This window comes from Nothobranchius furzeri, chromosome 13, assembly GCF_043380555.1.
Source record: "Nothobranchius furzeri strain GRZ-AD chromosome 13, NfurGRZ-RIMD1, whole genome shotgun sequence".
NCBI lineage: Eukaryota > Metazoa > Chordata > Actinopteri > Cyprinodontiformes > Nothobranchiidae > Nothobranchius > Nothobranchius furzeri.
The window spans coordinates 41,348,239-41,374,989 of record NC_091753.1 but is presented as its reverse complement, the minus strand read 5'-3'; the positions used below and the strand labels follow the sequence as shown (position 1 = coordinate 41,374,989).

General features: G+C 41.7%; 3 protein-coding genes across 8 annotated transcripts; 2 read left to right on the top strand and 1 right to left on the bottom strand.

Moving 5' to 3' along the window:
- Nucleotides 1-511: 511 nt before the first annotated feature.
- On the bottom strand, nt 512-6,682 carry ppm1na (protein phosphatase, Mg2+/Mn2+ dependent, 1Na (putative)). Of its 5 annotated transcripts, none has more exons than XM_054743371.1 (8): nt 6,227-6,316; nt 4,837-5,025; nt 4,204-4,734; nt 3,478-4,049; nt 1,117-1,234; nt 923-1,037; nt 791-854; nt 512-701 (listed from the first exon to the last, which is right to left on the bottom strand). In XM_054743371.1, the coding sequence occupies exons 3-8, from the start codon at nt 4,607-4,609 to the stop codon at nt 669-671; spliced, it is 1,308 nt and encodes a 435-aa protein (XP_054599346.1). In that variant the 5' UTR covers nt 4,610-4,734; nt 4,837-5,025; nt 6,227-6,316; the 3' UTR covers nt 512-668. The 5 variants fall into 5 exon arrangements, with proteins under 5 accessions (XP_054599346.1, XP_054599345.1, XP_054599344.1 ...); XM_054743370.1 differs by having other exon boundaries at nt 4,850-5,025; XM_054743369.2 differs by lacking the exon at nt 4,837-5,025 and having other exon boundaries at nt 6,227-6,682.
- A 1,485-nt stretch (nt 6,683-8,167) lies between these two features.
- On the top strand, nt 8,168-18,005 carry rtn2a (reticulon 2a). 2 transcript variants are annotated; one of them, XM_015951467.3, is made up of 10 exons: nt 8,168-8,271; nt 8,916-8,969; nt 9,424-9,969; nt 10,483-10,680; nt 13,456-13,663; nt 14,641-14,779; nt 15,386-15,455; nt 15,555-15,601; nt 15,692-15,750; nt 15,896-18,005. In XM_015951467.3, the coding sequence occupies exons 1-10, from the start codon at nt 8,241-8,243 to the stop codon at nt 15,999-16,001; spliced, it is 1,458 nt and encodes a 485-aa protein (XP_015806953.1). In that variant the 5' UTR covers nt 8,168-8,240; the 3' UTR covers nt 16,002-18,005. The 2 variants fall into 2 exon arrangements, with proteins under 2 accessions (XP_015806953.1, XP_054599348.1); XM_054743373.2 differs by lacking the exons at nt 8,168-8,271; nt 8,916-8,969; nt 9,424-9,969; nt 10,483-10,680 and adding an exon at nt 11,448-11,576.
- Nucleotides 18,006-19,271: 1,266 nt separating this feature from the next.
- On the top strand, nt 19,272-26,283 carry rhoub (ras homolog family member Ub). The gene is made up of 3 exons (XM_015951470.3): nt 19,272-19,686; nt 20,961-21,019; nt 24,404-26,283. Exons 1-3 carry the CDS (start codon nt 19,464-19,466, stop codon nt 24,857-24,859), a joined length of 738 nt encoding a protein of 245 aa, XP_015806956.1. The 5' UTR covers nt 19,272-19,463; the 3' UTR covers nt 24,860-26,283.
- Nucleotides 26,284-26,751: the final 468 nt, after the last annotated feature.

Genomic DNA, 26,751 nt, shown 5'->3' with positions numbered 1-26,751 from the left:
AAGAAAACATACATAATTTTTTTTAAAATACCACAAACAGAAAAAATACATATCATCATCCCTTCTTCTCTGTTTGAAAAGGAGTAGGCTGAAGTGGGAACTTATATGTCCCTACCCCTTTATACAAGTAAGTTTTACTTGTTTACTAAATCTAACACAATATTATTAATTAGATGTGCATGATTTTAGACATTGGTTTGATCACGGCTCCCGCCAGAGAATGCTGATGTTGTGTCCTTGGACAAGACACTTAACCTACCTTGCCTCGCCTGTGTTTGGCAGTCTCGCTTCTGTCAAGCGTCCCAGGGCAGCTGTGGCTACATTCTAGCTCATCATCACCAGCGTGTGAATGTGTGTGTGACTGATTGTGTTGTGAAGCGCCTTGGGGGGTTGTAGTACCCTAAGAAGGTGCTGTACAAGTACAGTCCATTTACCATTTGATGCCTTTTGACCAAAATTGCTTGAACTCCAGTATTTTAAAGAAACATGTCTAAAAAATCCACACACAACAGGCGTTTAATCCAAATTTTATTTCCGTTTAACAGAAAGCAGATGTTTGAGACCAGGATTAAAAAGAACAAGTTAGAGAAAGAAATCTAAAATGTGAAACAAAACCAGTTTAAATCATTATTGAAGCTGGTTTTGTTTTGGTTTCCTTGGTTACAGTTTTAGTTTGAGTCCTCCTCTGATCCTCCGATGTCCTGAAAGGCAACAAGAGGATTAGTTAGTGTCACTAGACCTCACTGGATTTCTTCTTCTACTTAAACCTGAGCGCTTGTTTAATTCTCACCATAGGCTCGTGAGTCCGAAGGGCTGAGATGTGTTTCTGATAAGCTGATATGATACAGTCTCTTCTGCAAAGATACACAGAAGTTCAGGATTCAACATTTCAGCTTGGGTTTCATGATCATCTTTGACTCACTTGCTTGTGATGCCGCCCCCTGGTGGAAGCCCTGGCATCTCTTCTTCTGCCAGAAATTTGATCACATACAGAAGGTCTGGGTTCTCAGCTTTGGACCTCATCCTCTGGATAATTTCTGATAAGAGAAATCATTTATTTATTGTTCCTGGGAGATAAACGTAGTCAAACATTTGATTGAGTTTAAGCTCAATCACCTTCCACTTTCATGTCAATGTGCTGCTCTAGCTCTGCCTCCTGCTGCAGCGCCTCCTGGGACACCTGGGGGGCTCCTCGGAAGCACACGATGATGATGCTGATGTTGTCCAAGCTGCCCTGCAGAGGAAAAAGACACACCTTTCATGCAAGTTAACACAATCTTCACTTCCTGTTGTTTTATCAAAATTTTCTCATTTACCAGGTGCTGCACCCAAAAAAATCATTTCTGATAGTTTTAATCAGATTCATAGCTCAGTTAATCTAGTTCATGTTTCTGCAGCCTGGCTTTAGAATCATGCACATGTTCAGGTCAGAGTGTACTGGAACATGCAGTCTATTAGACACACGGGCGGTCTGGATTAGGCCTTTGAAAAGATCTGTCTTGAGCGGTGATGCTAAGCCCTCACACTCAGCTCTAATCCCACCCATGTGCAGGTTTCCCTCACCAATCTCATGTCCCAGGAAGTCTCAGTGCAGCTATTCATAGGTCCGTAAAAGAGCTTGTTAGCATTAAGATGCACAGTTGCTGAAACTGTTAATAAGACCAGCAGCATAATCTGGTTACACAATACTTCGTCACTCTTCTTTGGGATGAAGTAACCTGCTGCAGCATTGAGTCATGGTGGAAAGTTTTAATGACTAAGACCACAGCAGGGTCGTGTGTTCTGATTTAAGCAGCTCTGTGGATATTTCTCTTACATTAATGTGAGCTAATCTGCGTTTGTAATGAACGTTTATGATGCCCAGCTAAGTTTTACTGCTGCATAAAGTAATACGCAAAGGAAATCACTTTCACTTTTGAAACTTTTAAGAAAATGCAGTAGAGTAGAAAGTACTGATAATCACTTTAAAATGTAATGAAGTAAAAGTAAAACGTAGACCTTAACAAAATTACTTAAGTACAATTTGTTCTGTATCTACTTTAAATGCAGTGACAGAGTACTTGTACTTATTACATTCCATCACTGAAACAGAGTTAGGCCTAATTTCACATTTTAAGCTGATTCAACAACTGCATGTTGTGAATGACTATCAACTACTTCCACATGAGATATGAGCTCTCTGTAGCCATGTTTGTGTTTGTGTTGATTAGCTTAGGCAGTCATCGTGGATGAGGATGGCTCCTGTAAATGTTTATCCAGTCGTTCTGAGTGATAGAATCAACCCTAACGTTACCCAATAAGAGGTCACACACACACACACACACATGCACATACACACCTTTGTTTACTTTTACAGCAAACTGTTTAATATTGGTGCAACTTTGATTGCCTTTTGTTTTAAAAAAGTGACTCATGAATGGTTAAAATGAAGCCTATCAGGCTTGGTACAAGATGGACTTTCTGAATGTCCTCCCACTGGTCAGATGGCTTTGATTTTAAAAATATGTGAGCTATGATTTATAAATAATATTACTACACTGTAAAATTGGATCCATTCCGCTTACTTGTTAATATGCAAACTGTTTGCTGTTAAAATTATATGTGTGCAGCACTATTTTGGGTCTGATAATACAAAAAAAAAGAACTTAAAGCTACAGTGTGTATTTTCCCTAACGATAGAGGACAGTACATACCTAAATCATTGCAAGAAAGCGGTATTTTTGTGTTTGAGTAAGACCTTACCAACGGATGCCCATTAGGGTCAAAAAGCCATGGGAGCGCAACCTCCAGCTAAATGACAAACTCATCAGACTCCCTTTCATCGCTGGCAAAGAGTGAGGAGGTAAATGTGTAAAACAATGTTCATGAATGGTGAAAGAATTGTAACCGTTACAAATCAGTAAATGCATTTTGTCCTCATGAGCTACCGTAGAAGAAAACATGGCATCTAAAATGTCGTCACCCAGGCACTTAAACTCACTCCCATGGATTTTAGACCCAATTTTTTTGGTTGTATGTTACAAAGTCGCCAGTGTTTTTTAATATCTGGGCTTTTCAACATTTTGATGGATGTATCCAGAGAATAATGGTAAAAACTATATTGTCTCTTTAAATGCAAGGTACTTTAACTAAGACAAACCAGTATAAAGTACTTTGCATAATGAACTAGTATTTCTGAGTTGTATATACTTAAGCAATAGTAAAATGTAAGCCAAAGGGGTTCAAAAACTTCTAATGCCTCCAATCCTTCTTTGGTTTTTCATCAGAGGAGCTTTTCAAGTCTGGAATCTGGGAGAGTTATTGCATAACGAGCTGAAACTATCATTAAATACCCCCATATGCTGTTGATGTCGTTAAGATCTATTGTGTTCGAATGGCTGTTTTAATTAGATGCAGGATCTGCATCTAATTAAAACAGCCAATTCACTTGAAAAGTCACATAAGTTAAGAATTTCAGTGTTTGTTTGTTGTGGTTACCTTGTACAGGCACAGGTCAATGACTTGTGCACAGATGTCTCTCAGGTCATCGCACACCTGCAGACGGTTGCGCACAAACGCACACAGCTCCTCATTCCCGATGGCGTCCCATACTCCATCACATGCAAGAATAAGGAACTCATCCTCAGGCGTGCGCTCCAGCTCGTACACCTCTGGCTCTGGGGACACCAGCTGCTCCGTTTCCGGCCTCCAATCCACCTCCTTGAAGTCAAAGTCTCCCAGTGCTCTGGAAACGGCCAGCGAGCCATTGATTCTTTGCAGGGTCACTGAGCCGCCGGCATTCTGGATCCTCTCTTTCTCTCTGGGGTTGAATGGCTTGTGGTCCTCTGTGTAGAAGATCACTTGGCCGTCGTTGCACAGGAGAGTGCGTGAGTCCCCACAGTTGATGAAGTAAATGTGGTGTGGTGAGATCATGACAGCTGCTGCCGTGGAGCCACTCCTGTCCCAGGTGTCCTGGCGAGCCATTTTGTGCATGTGGCGATCGATGTCCAGGAAGCCTTCACGGATTCCTTCCTTCACTTGCTCAGGGTCTTCGTTTGCTTTGATCCCACCTGTTGGAAAGAAGATCTTAGATTTAGGATATACTCAAACACCCCCCAGGGTGGCCAGGGTGGCTTTAAAGCCTTAAAACACTTCCTTTCCATCAGAGAAATCTTTATTCATATGCATGAATTGTTTTGCATTAATATTATTATCTTTAATAACCTGTTGTCAGGATGTGATCCAGCAGGTTTCTGGAGCAGTACTGGGCCACCGTGATGCCTGCATGTCCATCAAAAACAGCAAAGTAAGCCCAGTCCTCCAGCTCTCCTTTCAGCTGGGGCATACAGGTGTGAGCATCCTCCATATGAGCCCTCCAGCCCTGCATGCTCGCCACAGCATAGTTCAACCCCAGCTGAGAGCCCCCCTCGGACACGTGCTTCTCCAGGATGGGACGTTCCAGGTAGGGGCTCGGCATTGTGTCATCCTCGTTTAGGTTTTCCTCCTCTCCTGGAACCCTTTCGCTGGGTCCCCCTTTGAAGAAGAAAGTCACCATTTTCTCTGTCTCCTTGACCAGCTGACGGAGGAAGGAGGGAACCTCCACGTTACTTGCGCGCCTGGCCGTCCTCATGACCCCACGGAGCCTAAGCTCAAGCCCCCTGCTGGAACGGGCAGCGGTGAGTCTCCTGCCGGTGCCTCTCCTCCGGCTGTGTGTTCTCCTCAGCAGGTCCAGGGCAACAGCTTGTTTGTGCCAGCCTGAGTAGGCAAAAAGTAAAAGACTTCAGAAAGAATGTTGATAAAAGAAAAAGAAGGATAAAAATAAGAGCATCAAGCCTCTTTGTTCATCCTAAAACTGACTTGTAGAAATTACATCATTTAAAAAAAATGCGTCTTGTCACATTAGGGTTCCTCTCCGACTCTCAGTTCACCCTCCTTCTCTTTTTCCTGCCTCATTCGGTCGTGCTTTTCTGTTTCCTAATCTACGTGTGACGTCTTCCTCCTCTCAGCACTGCCTCACATCTCTGGGTAGCACGTCTGGGTAATCTCCTGACCAATAACAACCTACGTCTGTACACACACACACACACACACACACACACACACACACACACACACACACACACACACACACACACACACACACAGAATCTTGTTAACATTTGTTTATTTGTGCTTACTGACCTTTTAAAGTGGCCTTAAGAACTGTGTGACACTCCTCTTATCCAGCTATAAATACAACTAAACCTTTTATCAACTTATGTTTATCTCTGCCAGAAGTTCATCACATTAAAAGTGTTGCTTTAACTCAACTGACCTCACACAACAAGCAAGAACACACTGTTATGTCTTCCATAACAATAAAATGTACCTGAGCTGATGGTAAATGAAGCTTCTTGCTTGAAAGATGCCACCTTAAACCAGCAGGAGCTGTTTATCAAAACCACGTCAATGACCGGGGTAAAGCAACCTAATTAGACAAACTACTGGTCTTTGTTTTCTTCAATCTGAACTTCATTTCTCTGAGGTCTCATCATTTCTGCAGGCATCTATGCAAATTTTCATCTAAATTATGTTTATTCATGCAGAGTACCTGTTTTACTCCTGAAGCTTTTCTATAAGCACACAAGCATTGCACCAAAGAACTGCACAACAAAACCTATAAAGCAATTCAAAACAATTCATTTTGCACTGCAGCGTCTTTCTGTGTGCAAACTCTGAATTAACGGCTGCACAATTAGCCTTTAAGTTCAGACCATCAGTTAAAGCTAAATGATTTTGCCTTCCACAAATATTTACATATTATATTCACAAATATTGCCCTGCCTCCAACATGCCTCCATCTAAAAGGCCAGGTTATCCAGAGTTATCTCTGTAGTTAGGAAATAATACAGTTAAAGAGCAAATTGTAGAAGAAAGTAGTCGAGTGTGAAAAGTGGTCAGTGTATCCTCCAGCAGTCTAAGCCTATAGCTACTCCGTACTGAGCTCCGTAATTTCCTGCAATTTCAGCTGTTAACTTTATTTTTTCTCTAAGTGTTTTTCTCCCCAGAAGAAGCTACAATGGTGTTCTGCTGAGATGTGGTAGCCTCATGGAGGGGGCCATCGTCTAGAATACAGTTGCTAACCACTTCAACATTCTCCCTCTCCTGATAACAACATTTCACTTTCTTTGACATTAAATGTGCTACTGCTGGTTTACCCTTTAATTATAGATTCACTAAGATAAATACAATAAAGTTTATCTCTCACCAAATAGAATTGTCACAATGCGGTGTTGGTAGGACCCAAAATGCAGTACCCAGGATGACACGAGGCAGGAGATCATGTATAAAGAAAATCCTTTTATTTGCAGGATGAGTCAAAAATAAAAATAAATCCAAAGGGCATAAAGCCAAAAATCCAAAATGTCTAAAAAAAATATAAACCAGAGATCAGAAATACTAGAAACCACGAGAAGAACCAAGAAACACTAGAGCTAGGAACGAGAGACTGACAGAATAACAACAATGGACTGACACAAGACAAAGACAAGACAGGGCTTAAATAACAGGGAGGAGCAATTAAGGGAACAGGAAGCAGGTGTGTGGAGTGAGGGCTGGAGGGAAGGCAGGTGACAATAATTACCTAAATGGGGAAACAGAACCAAAGGAGGACAGATAAACCTAAAACTACAAATCCAAACTAAAAGGAAGGACTAACACACACACACACACACACACACACACACAGACATAAATAACTCACACACACATATACTGGGCTGGGGAACAAGAGTCTGGAGCTGCAACTGGAGGGACAGAGGATAACTAAATGAACACCGGACCTGAGGGAATGATAAAAAGGCCTACAAACAGAAGACACAATATTGAGATGCAGACAAAGGACACATGAGGGCGCTATGAGACACAGAAGGGAAACTAGAGAGTATGGAGAAACATCAGGAGACACATAAAGGAGGGGGCAGACACAGACCATGACAAGAATATTTACTAAGAAATCACAATGTAACCATAGAAACACTACTTGGAATATATGTTGTGTGTGTAGATGTGTGTGTGTGGGTGGGCTGGTGTTGGCGTATGTGTGTGTGTGCTCTGTCTTCTCGATCCCCAGTGAGTCGCGGTGGATGGCTGCTTATACTGATTCAGGCTCCTCTGGAGGTTTCTTCCTGATAAAAGAGAGTTTTCCCCTCCACTGTCACTAAATGCTTGCTTAGTATGAGGATTGCATCAAGTCACTGACACTAGTCAGTGACTTGATGCAATTTGCTGGGTTCCTTATATAGTAAACGTTTTACTGATTGGCTTAATGAACTGACCTGTATTGGAATGTCTACTATGTGAAGTGCCTTGAGACGACTCTTGTCGTGATTTGGCGTTATAGAAATAAACTTGAATTGAACATATAAAAGATGGCTTGCCAGGCTATATTGTGCAAAATGTAAATTTCTTTTGTAAAATAACAACAAACTGTAATAAAACAATTTATTGTAACAATTTTTAATCTTAATATTTAAAATCAAATTGTTTAAAAGTTTTGTTTCTGCTCAGCAAGACATTTCATATGATAGTTTAACTATTTTTGTTTAATTTTGCCATATTATTTTATTCTTGCAAAACATATTTTTATGCTTATCCTTATAATAATTACATTTAACAGCCCCAGTTTTACTCTCACTCACCACTGCCCCCTACCTGTTGCTCTCAGTTTGCTCCACTCTGTAGATAACGATGCTGTTCAGTAGGAAGACAGAAAACAGATGTTACATGCTGGCTTGTTTTAACTCTGATCTTCAGCTGAAATGCTTTGTTCTCTCTCTCTCTCTCTCTCTCTCTCTCTCTCTCTCTCTCTCTCTCTCTCTCTCTCTCTCTCTCTCTCTCTCTCTCTTTCTGTGTGTGTGTGTGTGTGTGTGGGTTCTCATATTTTACATTATTAATGACTGATAAAACCTTGAGCTGCGATCACGTGATGATGAAGAGCCAGCTCAGATACCCTCTGCTGTAGTGCACGCTCCTCCTGCTGCAGTCACAACGATGCAAAAGGAGATGGTGAGTGGAGGGAGCACAATCGGAGGGTGGGGGAGTGAGGCAAGGCGGGGCTATGTGAGAAACACAGGCAGGAGAAGGACAAATCCGAGCAGAAAACTGAGGAAGGAAGAGGAGGAGGAGAGTAGATCCACTGAATGTGAGAGCCGGCTGCTGATGAGGGAGGGAGGGAGGGGGGGCTTCCGGACTGGATGGGCCCAGCAATGCCTTGATGGAGCATGGGCCAGGTTTTAGGATTCTCCCACTGCCGTAAGTCTGGTTCTGGTTTGTTTCCATGTGTGATCTGGTGTGTCCATGAGTCATCCTCTTCTTCCAGCTCAGGGTCTTTTCTCTCTAACTGCTCTGAGCATCGTTTGTGTGTTAGCTCCTTCCTCTCCTGTTTCCACCTCTAATAAACACCGAACCGAGCAGATGCCTGCAGCCTTTTTTGTTGCCGTCATCTTGATTTGCAGGTATTCCATTTGCATGCAGGCATGTTAGAACTGCTAAATGTATCTCCCTGAAAGCTGCTGTTGTTCTTTTATGCTTCATTGCATCTTTTATTTTTTGGTCACAGCATGCAGCTGATCCGACAAATGAAAGCGGTTGAGTCTGTGCTTGTGGTCACACATCTGCTGAAGAAAATGTGTGTGTTTGTTTGCACAGCCTATCAAGCTGGCTGTCTCGTATAGGGAAGGCCTGAATATCTCTGTTTAACGGTCTGAACTCATGAAAGCATTAATATTACAGAAGCTGGTGCTGCAAAGACATTATAAATCACATGAAACCATAATCCTGCTCACGCTACTACTGCAGCATCTGTTGGGGCTTGTTTGTTATTTTTTTTAATGTGTGCAGCTTAGCAGGAGTGATAATGTTCATATTTTTATTTATGTGAAACTGTTGTCTTCCAGAGGAATATGGCTCTGTGGCTTCCACCCCAGACTCAACGCCTCCATGCACCGATGGTAAGAAACACTCATCCATTCATCTCTCCAGCTGTTAAATATCTTCTTTATAATGAAGATCCACAGGTATGAAAAGGGCACCTGATTGTTTTTTTTTTTGTTTTGTTTTGTTGTTTTTTTTGGACAAAGATGATTTCTTTCTATTTTTCATTGATGTTGTCAGTTTTCTTTGTTCTAAATCAAACGACACTTGGATGCTTTCATCTGACAAAACATTCAAAACAAAGTCATGAAAAACAACGCTGTCGTTTATTTGTATAACAAAGGTCTTCAGAGTTGCAACTTGATGGTATTTATTGATATGTAGAGGGCATAAATTGTGATGCTAAACTTTTCCGGCCCCCAATTACGGAACTCTGGCTCAAACGGGTAAAGTTTTAACACATTGTTTTTTATCATTAATAATTTCCGCCCCTAGAATAAACTGAAATGAACTGTTTTTACCTCCATCCAGGCCCAAATGAGGAGTCAGAAATATACGAGCTGCAAACAGCCAGAGAGTGGTCAGAAGATGAGGAGACGGCAGATCCTGATGATGACGAAGGGCAGGCTTCATCTCCGTCCATCTGGGGAACCCCTCGCCAGAACTCTTTTGAGCTGACCTTCTCTTACATTGCCATCGCCGAGGCCGAAGCGGTCGGTGCCTCGCGGCAGCATCGTGAGCGGCGCAGGGGCGGCCATCGGGGAAGTCGTACTCCTTTGATCCAAACAGACACTCTGGAAATGCTGTTGGACTCGCCCGATGTGGACTGGGACCCTCAGGTCTTCCTCGATCAGGAGGAAGAGGAGAGACTGTCTGAGAGGAGAGAACAGGAGAGGGTTGAACCCAGGACAGCGTGTCCTTTCAGAAGGACGGTCAGGGAGCAGAGTGGAACTGTAACAAATCAGCCTAGTCCCCAAAATATGGACACAAAGACTCAAAGAAGTGACACGGGAGTCCAAAGAGAGACTGTCCAACCTTCCTCCCTGATCCAGCACAGGCCCTCTGCCACAGTTCAGGGTGAGATCTTCGGAAAGAGTTTCAGAATGAAGTAAAACACTAAAAAATAAGCATCTAAATTTAGTTCTGCCTCATTATTAAATGTTCTCGAGTCTTTTCCCCAGCACTTTAGGACTCCAGTTCCTTCCTGCTGTCTGTCATCATTTCTATCAACCTCTGATGTGCCAAGAGCTGGTCACATGATGACTTTATGGTGACCTTTTTCATGTTCCCCAGGCCTACATAATCCCATGTGACACAAATGACAAATCCAAAAACACCCAAAGGAATCTTATGAGTTTTCTGCTGAGGAATGTTCAGAAATGACATCATCTAGTTAGTTTCCTCTGATGTCACTCTAGGCACAACAAATTAAACATTTTTTCCACTTCTTGGGTGAAATAAACTCGTAAACAAATCTAGATGATTTGAAGAAGCATTACTTTATTAGTAAGGACCTTTTTAGTTTATTGTAAAGTGTTGAAGGTGTCATTGTGATGTCATCAAATAGTAACATCATCTTTTGTTTCCCAGCAGCAGAAGCAGCTTCATTAACGCAGAAGCCAGAAGTCACCATGGAAACCGTTTCGGTCAAGCTTCTCACATCTGTGCGACCTGCAGACCAAGTGGGATCGTCGCCGGCTGCCGTCAGCTTTAACTCTCAGGAACAGCTGGTCGCAGATCAGTGGTTTTCAGCTCTTAATCTAATCGAGGAGCCGACCGTGTGGGCAGGTATGACATCCCTGCTCTGCTGTTAGCGTCTGAATATTGGCCCACTTCCACCACACGTGTGTCTCACTGCCAATCAGCTCATAAGTCAATATGTTCATTAAAGAAAATATCAGATTTCGCTTTCAGCGAGCACTTTGAGGAGCAGACAGGAGAAGGCACAGTGTCACAAGTCCTGGCTGTCAGATGTGTCTCCATAGCAACTCTCTCCTGGGATTTTGGCCAGTTGTAGAAACAATAGGACAACAATGGGTGAGAGCAAAGGAAATGTCTTTTGGGTGTAACAAGAGAGACAAGGTTCTGTCTTAAAGGGACTTCAGGGGTCAGAGCTCTGTTAGTAGAGGTTAGGGCTGTGAAGAAATACTGTAGCTCATAAACATCATTTCCAGTAAATTACATTTAATTAAGAACAGTGTCAAAGTTTCATCAGCCACAGTAAATCCTAACAGGACCTTTTTGTGCTTTTTAGTTTAAATAACATTTGAATTCCCAAAAAGTGGCTTTTCCCCAAAAATGTGCCTGTTTTAAAACACTGAGCTTTCAGCTGCTCTTCTTCGGTTACATAAAAAACCAAAGCTTCTTGCTCTGGGTGTTCAGTGACTCTCTAAGATTACCACTAGTCTGACTTTAAATGAATTAAATGCTTTTTATCTAATCCCGATGGTATTTTTTTACCCAAATCAACAGATGATGTAGTTTGTAATTGAAGTATGAGTCATCTCTCTGTGTGTGACGCCCTGGTGGTGTTGAAGGGGAGGTGGGCGGGGCTGTGAGCAGGATTATTTTTGGGCTCTCGGGCCTTTGACCTGCAGAGCTGAAAACAGCTGAAGGGGGCGAGGGGAGTCTGGCAGAAAGGGACTGAGAGTAGAGGTCCTCAGACAGCAAAATGATGAGTAAAGGTGAGACATTTTTAATTAAACTACACGCTGTGTGTGTGTGTGTGTATGTGTGTGTGTGTGTGTGTGTGTGTGTGTGTGTGTGTGTGTGTGTGTGTGTGTGTGTGTGTGTGTGTGTGTGTGTGTGTGTGTGTGTGTGTGTGTGTGTGTGTGTGTGTGTGTGTGTGTGTGTGTGTGTGTGTGTGTGTGTGTGTGTGTGTGTGCAATCAAATGAGTGATTGATTTTAGTTCAAATCTAACAGGAGAAATCCAAGAGAAACAGCAGATTCATGAATTTTCTCATCTTTTGCCGCACGATCTTCAGCTTTGTTGTTTGGGTTTGAAGGTCAGACTGTGGAGGGACTGAAGCTGGAGCTGATTTCTCTCCTCTGATCATTTTACAGCCTCCATGAGCTGCAGGTCTGCTGGACTTTAAAAGCAACAGCTACTCTGATAGCTTTTATTCAAACAAGCATCTGCCTGTGTAGTATAATCAAACAACCGGTGTGTGTAGAGGTATCTCAGTGGCATTTTTAGACACTGCATTGAGCTGGAGAGACCTAAGTGGGGTCAAAGACCTCTGCTAAAATAAATGGATTAGAGACAGCACAAATACACCATACACAAATACAGGGTTATTCACAGAGAACTTCAGATAAAATCATGACTAGAAAAACATCCTCTCTATTCTGTTTAACATGGAGCACCAGTTTATGATGCATACAGTATTTGGCAGATTATAAAATGTTTATTTGTGGTCAAAATGAAGATGTATGAAGGAACTTTTCTTTTGTTTAAGTTGTGGAAAAGCCCTTCCACCTGGCAGACATCAATAGCATCTATTATGAAAGCTGCATGCAAGTGAAAGCTAGTAAATTAATTCATTAAAACACACTGAAGCACAGAATGCAAAAAGTACTGCTTGGTTTGGTTAATCTGCACATTAATCAAAAATATCTCTGCAGATCAGGACTCCTGCATCATGTTTGTGCAGATAATACAAACTAGACACCATATCCTAACAAGCTTTAAAAGGCAGGATTTCTGTCACCTTTCACCTTTGAACAGGAGCTAAAATAAACCACAGCTGGTCTCTGCAGATCTGCTTTCTGGATTTCTTCCCTAAAATGTCACACTTTGCCCTGAAACGAAGCACTGAATATGAATGCTTCCAGCATTTAAGCGCTGCTGCTTTTTTAAATTAAACTGGTCACCTGCTGAGCGTCCGCGTGCCGAGGATTCCCGTCTAACAACGGCTGTGGCACAAATAAACCCAGACAGGTGGGTGTTACCCAACGATGCTTTTAAATAACTGATCAGAAAGGCTTCCCTGTGATGAAAAGGTGCTTGGGTCTTAACACTGAAGAGCAGTTTAGTCATTCATGGACTCTTTCAGTGTTTGGTAAATATTAAACTGAGTGTGTTTAAACCAGCCTCTGAGGACGCCTCCATCTCCAGGCGGCCAAGAGGAAACCAGCGTTGTGTGGAGAAATGTCTGCTGACAGCCTGATGTCTGACAGCAGGTGCTGCTGAAGGCTGTGTTTAGAGTCTTTCATCCACGGGCTAAGTTTAGCCGAGGCCGGAGCCTGACACATCCTTGTGGCCTCTGACCTCTCAGACTTGACGTTGGAAATCCCTTCTTTCCACTCGAACTTCCTCCTCGCTGGACTCTCGTTTTCATCCTAAACCCCACAGCACAACCTCTGAATGTTATTTTCTTCCTGACTCCACACACTTCTCTAAAATATCGTAGCCGGTGAGTTAGAGTGACTCATCAGCTGCTGCTGTGTGCAGAAATCTAAAAAGTAATTTCTAGCCTGCAAAAAGTTTTCTAACCTATAAAATCATAAACATTTTCATAATTTCACTATTTGCTCCACTGTTTTGTCCACCTTCTCTTCAGTGATAGATCTAATCTACTGGAAGGACACAGAGCGGACCGGCATGGTGCTCACTGGACTAGTAGTGGGCTTGTTGTCCCTTTTCCAGCTCAGCATCATCACCGTCATCTCCACGGTCTCCCTGGCTGTCATGTGCTTCACCATCTCAGTCCGCGTCTACTACCAGTTCCTCTACATCCTCAGCTGGGGTGATGGAGAACATCCCTTCAAGTAAGAGGCTTCTGTTCCATGTTTTCTGGAGTCAGATTTCTTTTGTTCTGCATTTTTCACATCTTCACGAATAATGAGACATCAGTGTAACATTGTAATGTGATGTAAATTCTGATAAGTTAAGATGGATTTTTAAGAAAACTGTTCTAAAGAGCCAGGAAATATCCTGAAGTGGGTTTCTGTGGGATGTTTATGAACGATTAAAATCCTATTTATTGATTTCCCTTTGAACGGTCTGAGTTTGAGGAAGCAGGGATTAGTTCTGACAGGACCACAATGGATGCCTGAAACAACTCCAGCCTCAAAATGTGATTCGTGCAAAATCTACTTTGTAAACCTTTACACCTCCTGGTACCACCGGGGTGCACCAGATGTGTTGCAGCTGCTGCTGCAGCTCTTGCCACAGAAGAAACATGCATACATTTTTATTCCCACAGAATAAAAAAAGTTGTTTAAATGTTTCTTAAACATTTAAACAACTTTAAATGACATGATTTTGCATGAGAAACAGCAACATGCACTATTATTTATTCTTCTTTATTCTTGGTTTTATACTATATTCAGCCAACACGTCTCCGTTCTCTGCACTTTTCTGTCCCGTCCACACATCCAACAAGAGCTGAAGCTCCAGCAGATGGGAGCTGCGTGTAGCAAAAACCCTCTTGTAGCTTGGTGCACTTTGCTAAGCGGGTGAAAAATGTGGCCTTACAATAGAAATTTGAAATAAATCGGCTTTGTTTTATTTCAGCAACAGAAAATAAAATCTATTCTAGAATATTTTTCTCTGACTGGTTGTATCTCGATTGCTGACTTGGTAAAGTTTTAAACCCGAAAATCAGAAAGTCCGAGCATTAAAGCTTCATCCATGTTTGCTCTCTGCTGGTTGAGCCGGCTGGAACCAGCTGAGGAGTGTTTCTGTGTCTTAAGTCATGTCTAAGAGTTTGAACCTCTTCTTTCTTGTTTTTGTGCTTCGTCAGATCCTACCTGCAGCAGGACATCAGCTTCGGCGGAGAACAGGCTGACCTTTTCATGCAGTGGGTCATCGTTATGACTCTGTCTGCTGCTGAATCTCTGAAGAGGCTCTTTTTTGTAGGAAACCTTTTTGAATCTCTTAAGGTAAGCTAACTGTGTTAGCTTGTGTTTGAATGAATGTGTTTGTTTTTTAGAGCTTCTTTCTTTTGTTCATTGACCGGGGTCTGAATCTGCTTTTGTATTTTCCTCCCATGGTTTAACCCCGCTTTGTGGTAAAGTTCTGCAGCTTCTTGCAGCGCTCTGGTCGCTTTTCTTTACTGATGCTTCGATTAAACCAAGAATGTGATACAGCATTCATACCAAAGATACATTTCCTTCTGCTTTAATTAAACTTGTGGCCGTTTATTATCCATGTCAGGGTCTAGAGCCTGTGGCTTTTCCAGTTTTGCTCATAAATTACACAAATGATCATATGAAATAGTAGTTGTAGCCATTTCCTCCCTAGATTATGAATCACAGACAGAACCAACCCTGACCTCGTTGCTCATAACAACCAGGATGAGCAGGGGTCTTTTTCCATCTGAGAAAAAGGCATCTCATGTCAGGGCAGCTGCTCATTTAGAGCATCTGAGACGCTAACAGACATCACATTCATGGACGGCTTCCTAAAAGCAATTTAAACTACATTAGGAAATGGTTTTATTGAAGTTTAATGGAGTTGTCTCCATGCTTGTGTATTTCTGGTCTTAGTTCCTGTTTCTGATGTACCTGGTGACATACCTGGGAGACCTGAGCAATGGCCTTACTCTTCTCATCATCTGTAAGAGACAAAAAGCAACAACAGCAGATATGTGAAATCTACATATGTGGTTTGTTTTACCGATCAATCGCTCCTTCTCTCGTTTTTGTCCCTCTCCAGCTCTGATTGCTGTCTTTTCTTTGCCCCTTTTCTACAAACAACATCAGGTAAAGATGTTTTAAATGTCCACGTCAACTAATTAACGAATTCTCTAAGAAAAATAAAAGCATGTCTGTGTCCTGGATGTGACTTCACAGGAGGAGGTGGATGGCTTTATTGCAAAGATCCAGGCTCGGGTTGACAGCATTAAGGATTTGTGAGTGTGGCGCCACCTAGCTTCTCATTATTGACACTAACAGTATTTCTACCAATGATTTAGCTCAAAACTGATTTTTGCTGCAACACAACCCCGTTTGTTAAAATTGCAGCGTTTCTGACCCATCTTTGTCCTCCTCGTGCAGTCTGCAGAGACTTATCCAGGGCGGAGGCCCTCCTGCTGATCCAACTCCCGGTGGGGCCAAACCCAAAGCCCAGTGCACACTTGATGACAACTCAAAGAGAAGCTAGCAGAGTTACGGAGGGACACTCGGGTGTCTCACACAGCAGCAGTCTGTCCTCGGAGACACGTGCAGACACAGACACCAGAGAGTTAAAGGGAAGTTATGATGAGGCTTATGCATGTTTACACCAAATGCACTGAAGTTAAAGGATGACTGGAGACTCTTGGTGCTGATGTCAGATGGGAACATCATCATTAAAGTTATTATTTAAATGTGTTAAACATAAAACTCACAGCGTCTTAGATTGAGCTGTAGTCCAAACGTGGTCCAAGCCTCATAGCGGTAATGTCTCTCACTGATGGGGACTCAACAGGTGGGAGGACAGGAATGTGTGTGCGTGCGCTCGAGTGTGTGTGTGTGCATGCGCGTGTGTGTATGTGTGCATGCGTGCGTGTGTGTGTGTGTGCGTGCGTGCGTGTGTGTGTGACACCAAAACTTCTACCTTTATCCCAGCTGTCACACATTCTTCTTCACACATTAGTTTGATTTAAATTCACGAACAGATGCTGCTTTCCCTCCTTTTAGGGTGTAAATAATTAATAAAGGCTGAATAGTCCTGCAATAAGATCAGAAAGCGATGGATGGACCATAAGCTCTGATAGGATGCATTGTAGTGGGACAAATTTCGTCTAAGTTATTTTTTTATCTCCAGCTGTGGGAAAACTGAGATCCAGCAGGTGCCTTTCTAACTGCAGGTTAAAGTGGACGGTCCGATTCGCTGTAGTCTCTTCTCGTCCCTGAACGCACCACTCCTGACTCTTACCTGACCTTCATCTCACCGGAGAACGATGACTTCTGTGTGTACGGTACATGTGAACAAGGTATCTTATAGATAATTGTAAGTAAATCAGTTTCAGGAATGATTAAATAATTCAGGATCCTTCAGATTTTTAACTTCCTGTCATGCTTTCAGCTGTTTTGTTCCCATGCCCTACTGTTGACCAACTTCTAAACCATAATCATGACGGCATGTTAGCCTCAGATGTTATTGTGATGCCTTTTATGGACTCTCAGTTGCTGCACAAAGCCTTTACGTGCTTATTTTTATTCCTACTAACCAGAATATTGAGTTTCACTGAGGAGAACGGAGACATTTCTAACCATATTTAACGTATCAACATGGATCGGCATGCATTCTTTAGCATCTGTATGTAATGTTGTATTTAAACTCTGCTGCTGGTAAATCAGACTCATCTTGTATTAATAACTCTAGACTATCGGGTATTTAGGGTCTTTTTATAATCGCTGTAAGGACAAACCCCATCTCTGTATGAAAATGAAAAAAGAATAACATATTCCAAATCTGCCAAGCCCTGTTAATAAGTAAGAATAATTGAAAGAAAATGTTTAAAACTGAAAAATTCTTTATTTGAAATCAGATGACGACAATATGTTTCCAAAAAAGTGGGTCACGGATTAAGGTCTGATCTTATTTAGAAAAACTCATTTGTATATTTAAAAACAAAATGTGATCTATTGGTGGATAAAATCTCAGCTGTTGAACAGTTTTAGATTGCATTTTTTGTGGCATGGATTTTTCCAAAACACGTCAGACCCATCGGTGTCAGGAGTTAACAATGCCTTTTATTAAAAAACACGTTTCCCCCTTAAAGGATTCAAGAAGATTGCATCATTTTTGTGTTGCTTTTATTGATTTTGTCCTATTTTAAAGTGCTTTTATTTTTTGGTGCAGCAGTGTGATGCGTTCACTGACGCTGGGTTTTCAAAAGTGTTACTGCAGCTTTCTGTTGCTGCCATCCAATTCAAAATGAGCATGTAATAAAAAGAATGAAAGACAATCATTTTTACATTTCATTTGTTTGTTTTTTTATTATTTGAAACCAAACACAAAATCTGTTTATATTGACCATGCTACTTTTTTTGGAAGTGACTTATTGGCCCTTTAAAACCTGCAGTGTTGTATGCATTATAGTGGAACACCAATTATTTTATATTCCTGAAAGCAGCTAGACTTTTATCCTTGGAAGAAAAATAAATGATGGCAAAATAAGTGTTTGGTGTGTTTTTGTAAACATTTACACTAAAAGCTTAATTTTTTTATTTGTTTAAATTAATGTTTTGGATTATTAACCCTCTCAGGCTCAAAATGAGTTTTGATAAAAGGACGAACAACTAAGTCCTTCAGGGGTATTCTGAGTTAAAAAATGCTCATGAAATATGTATGTGGAGTAACCAGGTAGGTTTTAACGTTGCAAATCTGCAACGCCTGCCTCCAGAGGGTTAAAGGATACAATCCTGTTTTCTTGAAAGAAAGAAAGAAAGAAAGAAAGAAAGAAAGAAAGAAAGAAAGAAAGAAAGAAAGAAAGAAAGAAAGAAACCTCCATAATTTATTGCAAAAATCCCACATTCGGAAATTCTCAGTCTACATAATAGTGGAAAACCATCCTGGATTTAGGATTAGATCTGAGTGTATAGCAGATAAATAGTAAATGGCCTGCATGTGTATAGCGCCTTCTTAGGATTCTACAGCCCTCCAAGGCGCTTCACAATCAGTCAACCACTCATTCACACGCTGGTGATGATGAGCTGCAGCTGCCCTGGGGTGCACCGACAGAGGTGAGGCCTGCCATACATTGGCTCCACCGGTTCCTCTGACCACCAGGCAAGGCGGATTAAGTGTCTTGCCCAAGGACACAACATTCTCTGGTGGGAGCCAGTGATCGAACCTGCAACCTTGTGATTGCTGGACAACCTGCTCCACCTGCTGAGCTACTGCTGCCCTAAAAACTGAAAATTTCCAAAAGATTCCACAAACCTGCTCTCTGCACATGACAAAATCCCTAAATAGACACATTCTGTTTGAGCTGAATAAAGTTGGTCATCTATTCGTGGCTTTTAAATCATTATAAAAGGAAATCACGTTTTTTGTAAACCTCCAATTATTTACAGAAACATGTTTTTGTGCTTTATTAGCTTTTCTTTAGTAGGTTTTGGCTAAAAGTTTCGTATGAGCTGCTGTTGAAAACACCACCTTTTGGTTTGGAGGAGTTGTGATGTTATTTCTTCTGCCACCACAAGGTGGCGAACAAGGTCAAATTTCATTAGAAAAATCATATGAAGGCAGTTTTTAGGTCTCATTTACTTATTCGAGGGCTAATTTATTTATAATATAAACAGTTAAATACTTGCGTAGTTTTCTGCTTAACTGTATGTTTAATTATAGTCAGACCGCTCCTCCTAGGCTCAGATCTCAGGTCAAAATAAGTCAGGAGGTCTCTGGGAGGTGTAGTGGGTGGGGTTAGTCAAGTACATGGGAGTATAAATGATTAGTGACCCAGCCTCTGAGCGGTCGAAGGCTGCAGGATGTAGGAACGGTGCTCTGATACTGGATTTGACAACAGCGCATGAAGGTTGCAGGTTCGATTCCCGACCAGGAGTTCTAATGCTGGTTCGCTTTGATCTGCCCTTTGACCTGGATGAGGTGGCGGTGGCCGGCGCGCTTGTTTGAATGTCTCCCGCAGACTCGATGGATCACGGACGGACGATCATCATGGCCCCTCCGGTGCCGCCTCACAAGCCCCAACCAGCACGGCCGGGACAGACGCAGGAGCGGCTGCTGAAGTGCATCCTGCTCGGTGACGGAGCGGTGGGTAAAACCAGCCTGGTGGTCAGCTACACCACCAACGGATACCCAACCAAATATGTCCCCACCGCTTTTGATAACTTTTCAGGTAAGATCATGAAGATTTCTGTTTTTTGTTTTTTGTTTTTTTTTTGCTTGTTTTGTTTTTAACTGAGCCTCTTAGAATAAACTCCAGTTTCTTTCCACACCACCCAAATCCTCTCCATCATTCCTCTGACGTGTTTCCTGTTATCTAATGTTGAAAGGTATCCTCCCTGGAGTAGCCAGGTTCCCATTTGGCTGACTAGCCACTGCTAGCTCTTGTTTATGCACTCCTACACTTATCAGTGCATGCATGGAAACACCAGACCAGAGCCTCCACCTTGCATTGACTCATGAGCACATGTGCAAACTGACACTGCTGTTTGCAAAAAATATATGCTGAATTATCTGACTGGCGCATTTTTGCAAAATAACTTCCCTCAAGCTTGTAGAAATCTCATCCACACACCGCCCTCGGAGAGCTGCTGCTGTGGGTCAGAGGTTTTCAGCTGCACAACTCAGCCCATTGTTGTCAGCCATGACCCATGAGTCCTCATCATCCCCACTCTGGAATGGACACATCTGAGGCAGAGATTGTCTCTCTCCCTGGGACTGACAGAGAGTGATTGTGCAGTTGGGGCCCTTGATAGTGATGTAATTTCTCAGTGCCAGGAATCAGAGCTTGAAAGCAGACTTCTGAGAGGTTACGCAATCCCACAGGTGGCAGGGATGCAGGACAGAAAGGGGGGTGGGTGTTCCTGCTTCAGAAAATCAAAGGAGTATCATATGTTAGGTATTAGAAAATGATTACACCCCCCACCCCAGGCTTTTTTCTCCTTCATGTTCTCACTGAGAACAGGGAGCTGTCCTACTGCATGAAATGTTTCCAGCAAACTTTTTGATCAGGTGGATCCCTCTCTCTTTTTTCTGGACGTGCTGTAAACGCTTCCATGTGCCCGCTGCTTTGCTTTTCGTGTTCAGTCATCTGAAAAGAATAAATGGCCCTGTAATGAAGCTGGCTGTAAGATGACTCATCCACTTTTCCAATCTGGAAATGAGGCCTATTGAAGAAGAGTGTCTGGATAAACAAAATCTGCTTTGCTTTTACTCTCCTCTGATGGAGGAATCTGCCCAAACACAGAGAACAAAGTCAAGTGTTATATGGCCTCAACAGTAATGGGCAGGGTGGGTGGGCGAGGCAGAGCATGTCTGTCGGCTGGGTGGAAGGCAGAGCAGGGGGTCTCTCTGTGTTTTTAACCGTCTGTCTTTGGTTTACTGTAGAGAAGAATGTAGGTGTTGGTTACACGCTCAGATGGAAGCTGTGTGTCTGTGTTTCTGCAGCTGTGGTTCAGGTGGATGGGAGCCCAGTGAGACTACAGCTGTGTGACACTGCAGGACAGGTGAGCACTGCACACACACACACACATGCACGCACGCACACACACACACACACACACACACACACACACACACACACACACACACACACACACACACACACACATATTAGGTTACCTTTAATCTGGATCAGAGTGTAAACCCTCAGATGGGTTAAAGTGGGCGTGTTTGGCTGCTGATGAAGTATTGTTGTCATAAACTAAGTTTAAGATTATTTAGCGTGAGTGTAAAGTTTATGAACACTTAGCATCTTACCTGTCCTAGGTGGGACTTTGAATGACTTCAGCTTGGAGAAACAATGTTTGAATCTAGTTTACACTGTAAGAAAGAAAATGTTGAATTTACTTAACCAGGAAATGTCAACTGGTTCCACTAAACCTAGTAGCTTAAATGTAAAGACTAATAAGCATTGTTATATTTTGTCATGTTAAAGGTGTGGTTGACTGAAAAAAACATCTTTTTAAAATGTTTTTTTTTTCTGATTATAATCAGTTTCGCTGTGTTTTTCATGCAGGCTGAGCATGAAAACTGCCTCCTACACGTATCTCCTGCATTAGCTTCTGATAGAAAATAGGCGGTGAAAATCTAGGATTTGAACATCCTCGCAGATCTATGTCACACTAATTACCATTCATGGACTCACCCAACTTGACTCACAAGTGGGAAGGCTGTTGTTGTTTTAATGTCTTGAGTATCGGGAGCGAACATCCCGGCTAGTTTAAGCTAACTGTTAGCATTAGCAGCTTCATGACAGAAGTCTTACAAGCTTGTATTATTTGTGGAGTCAGTGGTAGAGTTGCATTGCTGTTATCCAATCTGGGGCAAGATGTTCAAATTTTAGGAAATAAGACTCCAAAACCTGTGTCTGAAGCTCAGCTGTGATGTCGCCTGCTGAGCCAGGGGTTTGTGGGCTTTTCTGAGCCCTGAGTGCTGCCTGCAAGGCATTCATTCCTTACCACTGCAAATGTATGGATTAAACAAGTAATGCATTCCTTTCAAAATAAATGTTTTTTTTTTTCATTTTTGTCTTTATTTCAGGCAATGGCACAGTCAATTAAACAAGGTAACAATTAGTTAAATCATATAAGTCATTTAGTGCAAAGGAATATACATAAATGGTCATGCAATTCTGCCTGAAAAGGAGTGGGAAGAAGAAAACTTATATAATCCCACCCCAGATCCCCATTCAGTGAGTAAACCTCGAGCTTCACTGTTGATTATTCAGGCATTCTTTTCCTGTATAAAAGAGTGATGGCGTAACCACAGGCAACCGTAAAGTTTTTACAGATTAACAACGATGGTAAAGGAAAAATATCAACAAGGAATGTTTATGCAATAAGACAGAGTAAAACAACAGAATAAATTAAATTAGGGATTCTCATCTCTATACTTTATCCAGAACTTATGTTAGTATAACGGTTTAAATCAATTAATTGCTTGGCATTGCTTGTATTGTAAGTCCAGTTTGTTCCAAAGTTTCACTCCACATACCGACATACAGAAATATTTACGAGTAGTTTGAACTCTTGGCAATGAAAATTATCCAAAACCTCTTAAGTTATGAACACGTTCAGGAATTAAAAAGAAACGTTGTAGGTTGGGTGGTAATAATTCATTGAATGCTTTGTATAGAATGATTGATGTATTATATTTGCGTAAACAGCTTATGGGTGTGTTCTAGAAACCCAACCTTGTGGATGATTCGCACTGTTCTTTTCTGTAATATGATCAGAGAATGTAGTGTGTTATGGTTAGTACTCCCCCACACTTCAACACAATACGTAAGGTATGGGAGTACCAAAATTGATATTACTCGTTATAATTAAGAAAATTGGTTTACTGGAACCAGTTGACATATCTTGGTTAAGTAAATTGAACATTTCCTTTCTTAAAGTGTACTAATGGGGCTGTTAGTAAAAAGAAATTCAGCAGTTTATGCAACCTCTGTTTTATCAACCTTTACATTCAAACCAGTTTGTTACACAGTTATAGATGCTCCAGGCTGCACCTCAATGCTAAAATAGTTGCAATGTCAAGGAAATAGAGTTTGCATGAATCGTTGTAAGATCTTTAAAATGTGGCATGTTTTTGTTCTTTGCCCAGCTCGGGCTACATGTTAGCTTGTGGAACAAGTCGGCCGAGCACGACTGGTAACATATTAATGGTTCTTTACTTTTCTGAATGGTACATTATAATACGCAAGCATCCATCTGAGGAGGAAAATGGGAATTCAAAGAAACCAGAAAATTGATCACATGCTTGAAAAATAAACAATTGGACACTAAAACATACATTGGTTTAAATGTTAGTGTGTTCCAAAAACTCAAATTTGATCTTTTTCTTCATTAAAAAAAATGAAAAGAGATGATATAGTTGGAAATGCGAAGACATTTGTATATAAAAAATGAAATAAATAAATAAACTTGGACATATTTTAGCAAACCATTTATGGACTTCTGTCATTTAGAAGTCCCGTTTCATCTGTGGTGCTTGAACCTGGGTTCTTCTCAAATGTTTTCAATAAAACTGTTGAATTATAGACCTCCCGTTAGGTCTGTACTTAGAAATCTTCTAAACTTTTACTGTTAGCCAAAATTTGGTCTAAAATAACCAACATATAGAAGGTGTTTAGCTGTTTAGGACATTTTAGTTGAGAGTTGATGTCATAAAAGAAGCAGTTTAAGTTTCTGGCCTCCAAACACATAAATCAGTTTACTCACCGGTAAAGAACATAAACCTGCACAAAGTTCTCCAGGTACCAGAGGTTGTAAAACATAATTTTTTAATTTCTGGGGTGTGTGTTGTTTTTTTTCCTAAGCACCCCGCCCTGTGAGCAGCACATTTGACATTCAGAAAAACTGCGAGGGCGCCGCCAGTTCTTTACACAGACTCGCAGTCATTTTGGCTCTTGGAATGAAAACCCTAAATACGTGTAAAACCTCACGGTATGCTGCGAGCTGTACGCGGCGTTAAAGCTTCACACGCAGGCAAGCTGGGGCACATGAGGTTAGATCAGCATCGACAAACACTGATGCAACTTTCCTGAGGTGGTGCTGGTGGTGGGGACAGGTGGGTGCCAGAAATAGGGGTGTGCCAACGACGCCGAGATGAGAAGGTGGATGATGACAGCGTTGATGTTTCTGTATGTTCTGCTCACGTCATCAGATTCTCATCCACAGCTTTGGTGTGTGCGGATCTCTGCTGGGTTTGGATATTAGATGAAGTTGGTTAAGGATCAGGTTCCTGTACTCAGGGGTGAGGGAGGGCCCTGTCTGTCAGAGCTGTGTGTCTCCAGCGTGCTACTTTCATAGACTGCCTGTGGATGATATTTATGAGATGGCAGGATTAGTCTGTGTTGTATATTAAACCCAAACTGTCTCCATCAGGATGAGTTCGACAAACTCCGACACTTCTGCTACAGCCGCACCGACGCCTTGCTGCTCTGCTTCAGCGTGGTCAGCCCCGCCTCCTTCCAGAACGTCTGGGAGAAGTGGGTTCCCGAAATCCGCCGCCGCTGCCCCCTCACCCCGGTCCTCCTTGTGGGCACGCAGTGCGACCTGCGACAGGACGTCAAAGTGTTGATCGAGCTGGCGAGGAGGAGGGAGAGACCTGTCCCCGAGGAGGACGCCCGAGCACTGGCGGAAAAGGTCGGGGCCGTCACGTATGTGGAGTGCTCGGCTCTGACACAGAAGAACCTGAAGGAGGTGTTCGATGCAGCCATCTCCATGGGGCTGCGGCACTCCGACAGGAGGGCGCGCCGGGAGAGGAAGGTCCGCAGCACGGCCGACAAGATGAAGATGCTGTCAAAGTCCTGGTGGAAGAAGTATGTGTGCGTCCAGTAAGGAGTAGACAAAACATCCTGAACTCGATTTTGAGGACATCATAGATTTTTACACCCAGATGGACTAATTCAGACGAGCTGGTGTGAAAGACTAATAAGTTGGAGAAAGCGGTTAGAGGAGGTTGATTCAGGTTGAGTTTGACCAAAAAAAAGGTCGTTGTTGATGCTTAAAGACAGCACAAGGTCATCACCAGCATCTGCTTCTATAAAAAGACTGAGACCAGCATTTAACCAAAACCACTGGTGCTGATGCGGCACACGGACTGGAGATCAAACTGGAATCATCCAAAGGAATTTGAGCCAACTTAAGGAGGAGACGAGGTGTTCCTCCTTTCATTTAATCTACTCTGATTTCTTTTTATAAAATCTATATGGTCCATGTGTTCAACTCCTGTCCACAGCTAAGATGACCAATTTATATTTCCACAAAACAGGAAGTTGATGCAAATGTTAGACTTAGAATCAAACGTTGAAATATTTTCATGTTAAAAGAGAAAAATTTGCACACTTTTAGTTTAATCAAAGTCCAAAAATAAACAGAAACTGGTACCACTTTACAATAGGACTACCCTTATAAAGGATCTGTTGATATTGAAGTTTATAGCTTTATAAAGCATTAATAAGTGTTTATAATAAACATTTTAAGCAGATATCATGTTTAGCTAATGGGTTATTGTCCTTTTATATTTAATAGATTTTAAATGGTTATTAATGGTTTATAAACTAATGATTTATAAAGGTAGTTTTATTCTAGTGGTACCAGAATTACACTGGTTAATCATATTTCCAATCAAATGTATGAGTGTTAATATGCCTCATTGTGACACAGTCATGTTTCTACAGTTCAAAGTTTTTATGGCTTCTTTATTGACCCTCAACGTTTTTGGAGTCAGAAATCTTAAGTTGAAATTCTTGTTTTCTAAGACGTTTCAGTGATTGACTTGACCTGTGTGTGTTTTTTATTGCTGTAGCTCCACAGCAGGAACACACAGGTGGAGCTCATGTCACCATCCAAAGTCGATTCTGAGGTTCCACCTTTGGACCTAAATCCTTTAACAAACGTGAGCGTGAGAGCAGATGAAGTGTGTTTAGAAGAGCAGAATTATCGCTCCTCCTCTTTTGAGTTTAAACACAACAGATGGGTAAAATAACCAAAGAGACTTTGATTGCTTCTTATTTTTCAGAAGCTCTTGTTCCCCTCATCAAGGCCAAAAACAGATCCACCCCGGCACAGAGGAGACGTTTGATTACAAATAAAAACCAATCTTATGTATGTTGCAGATGATTATGATGTCACCATGATAGATCTGTGTACAGAAGTGGCTCGATCAAACTAAAAGGTACTGAGCAGTTTCAGTGTCCAGTTATGGCATGAGAGAAGTTTTTAAGGTGAACGAGTGAAAATAAATCAAATGTGAAATATTACATTTGTTTTATTCTGTTTATTTAATAAAGATATTTTACTAAAGACATAGGGAATGTGTTGTAGGTTTCACTTCTGTTAATATGTAGCATACGTTTAATTTACACATTTACATATTTAATTCAGCATTTTTAAATGGTAATCTAGAGCCTAAATTGCTAAATTGAACAAATGTAACTGTTACTAAGTAAAAAAAAACCTGCTATAACTTCTTAGTTTTTTTTTTTTTTTTTTTTTTTTTTTTTTTGCATGGAGAAACGCTGTACCGCTGATCTTGCAGGTGAGAACTAAATCTGTGGCATGCCGCATGTTTTAGATGTCTCTCAGCACGTTTGACTCTATGGTTGATCAACAGGTTTCTAAAACACTGAAGAAATTATTTTACAAATTTGAAAGTAAAAATGTTTCCACCCCAAAGTGGAATTTAGTCCAATGCCGCTTCCTCCGATTTGGAAAAGTGGGGAAAAGCA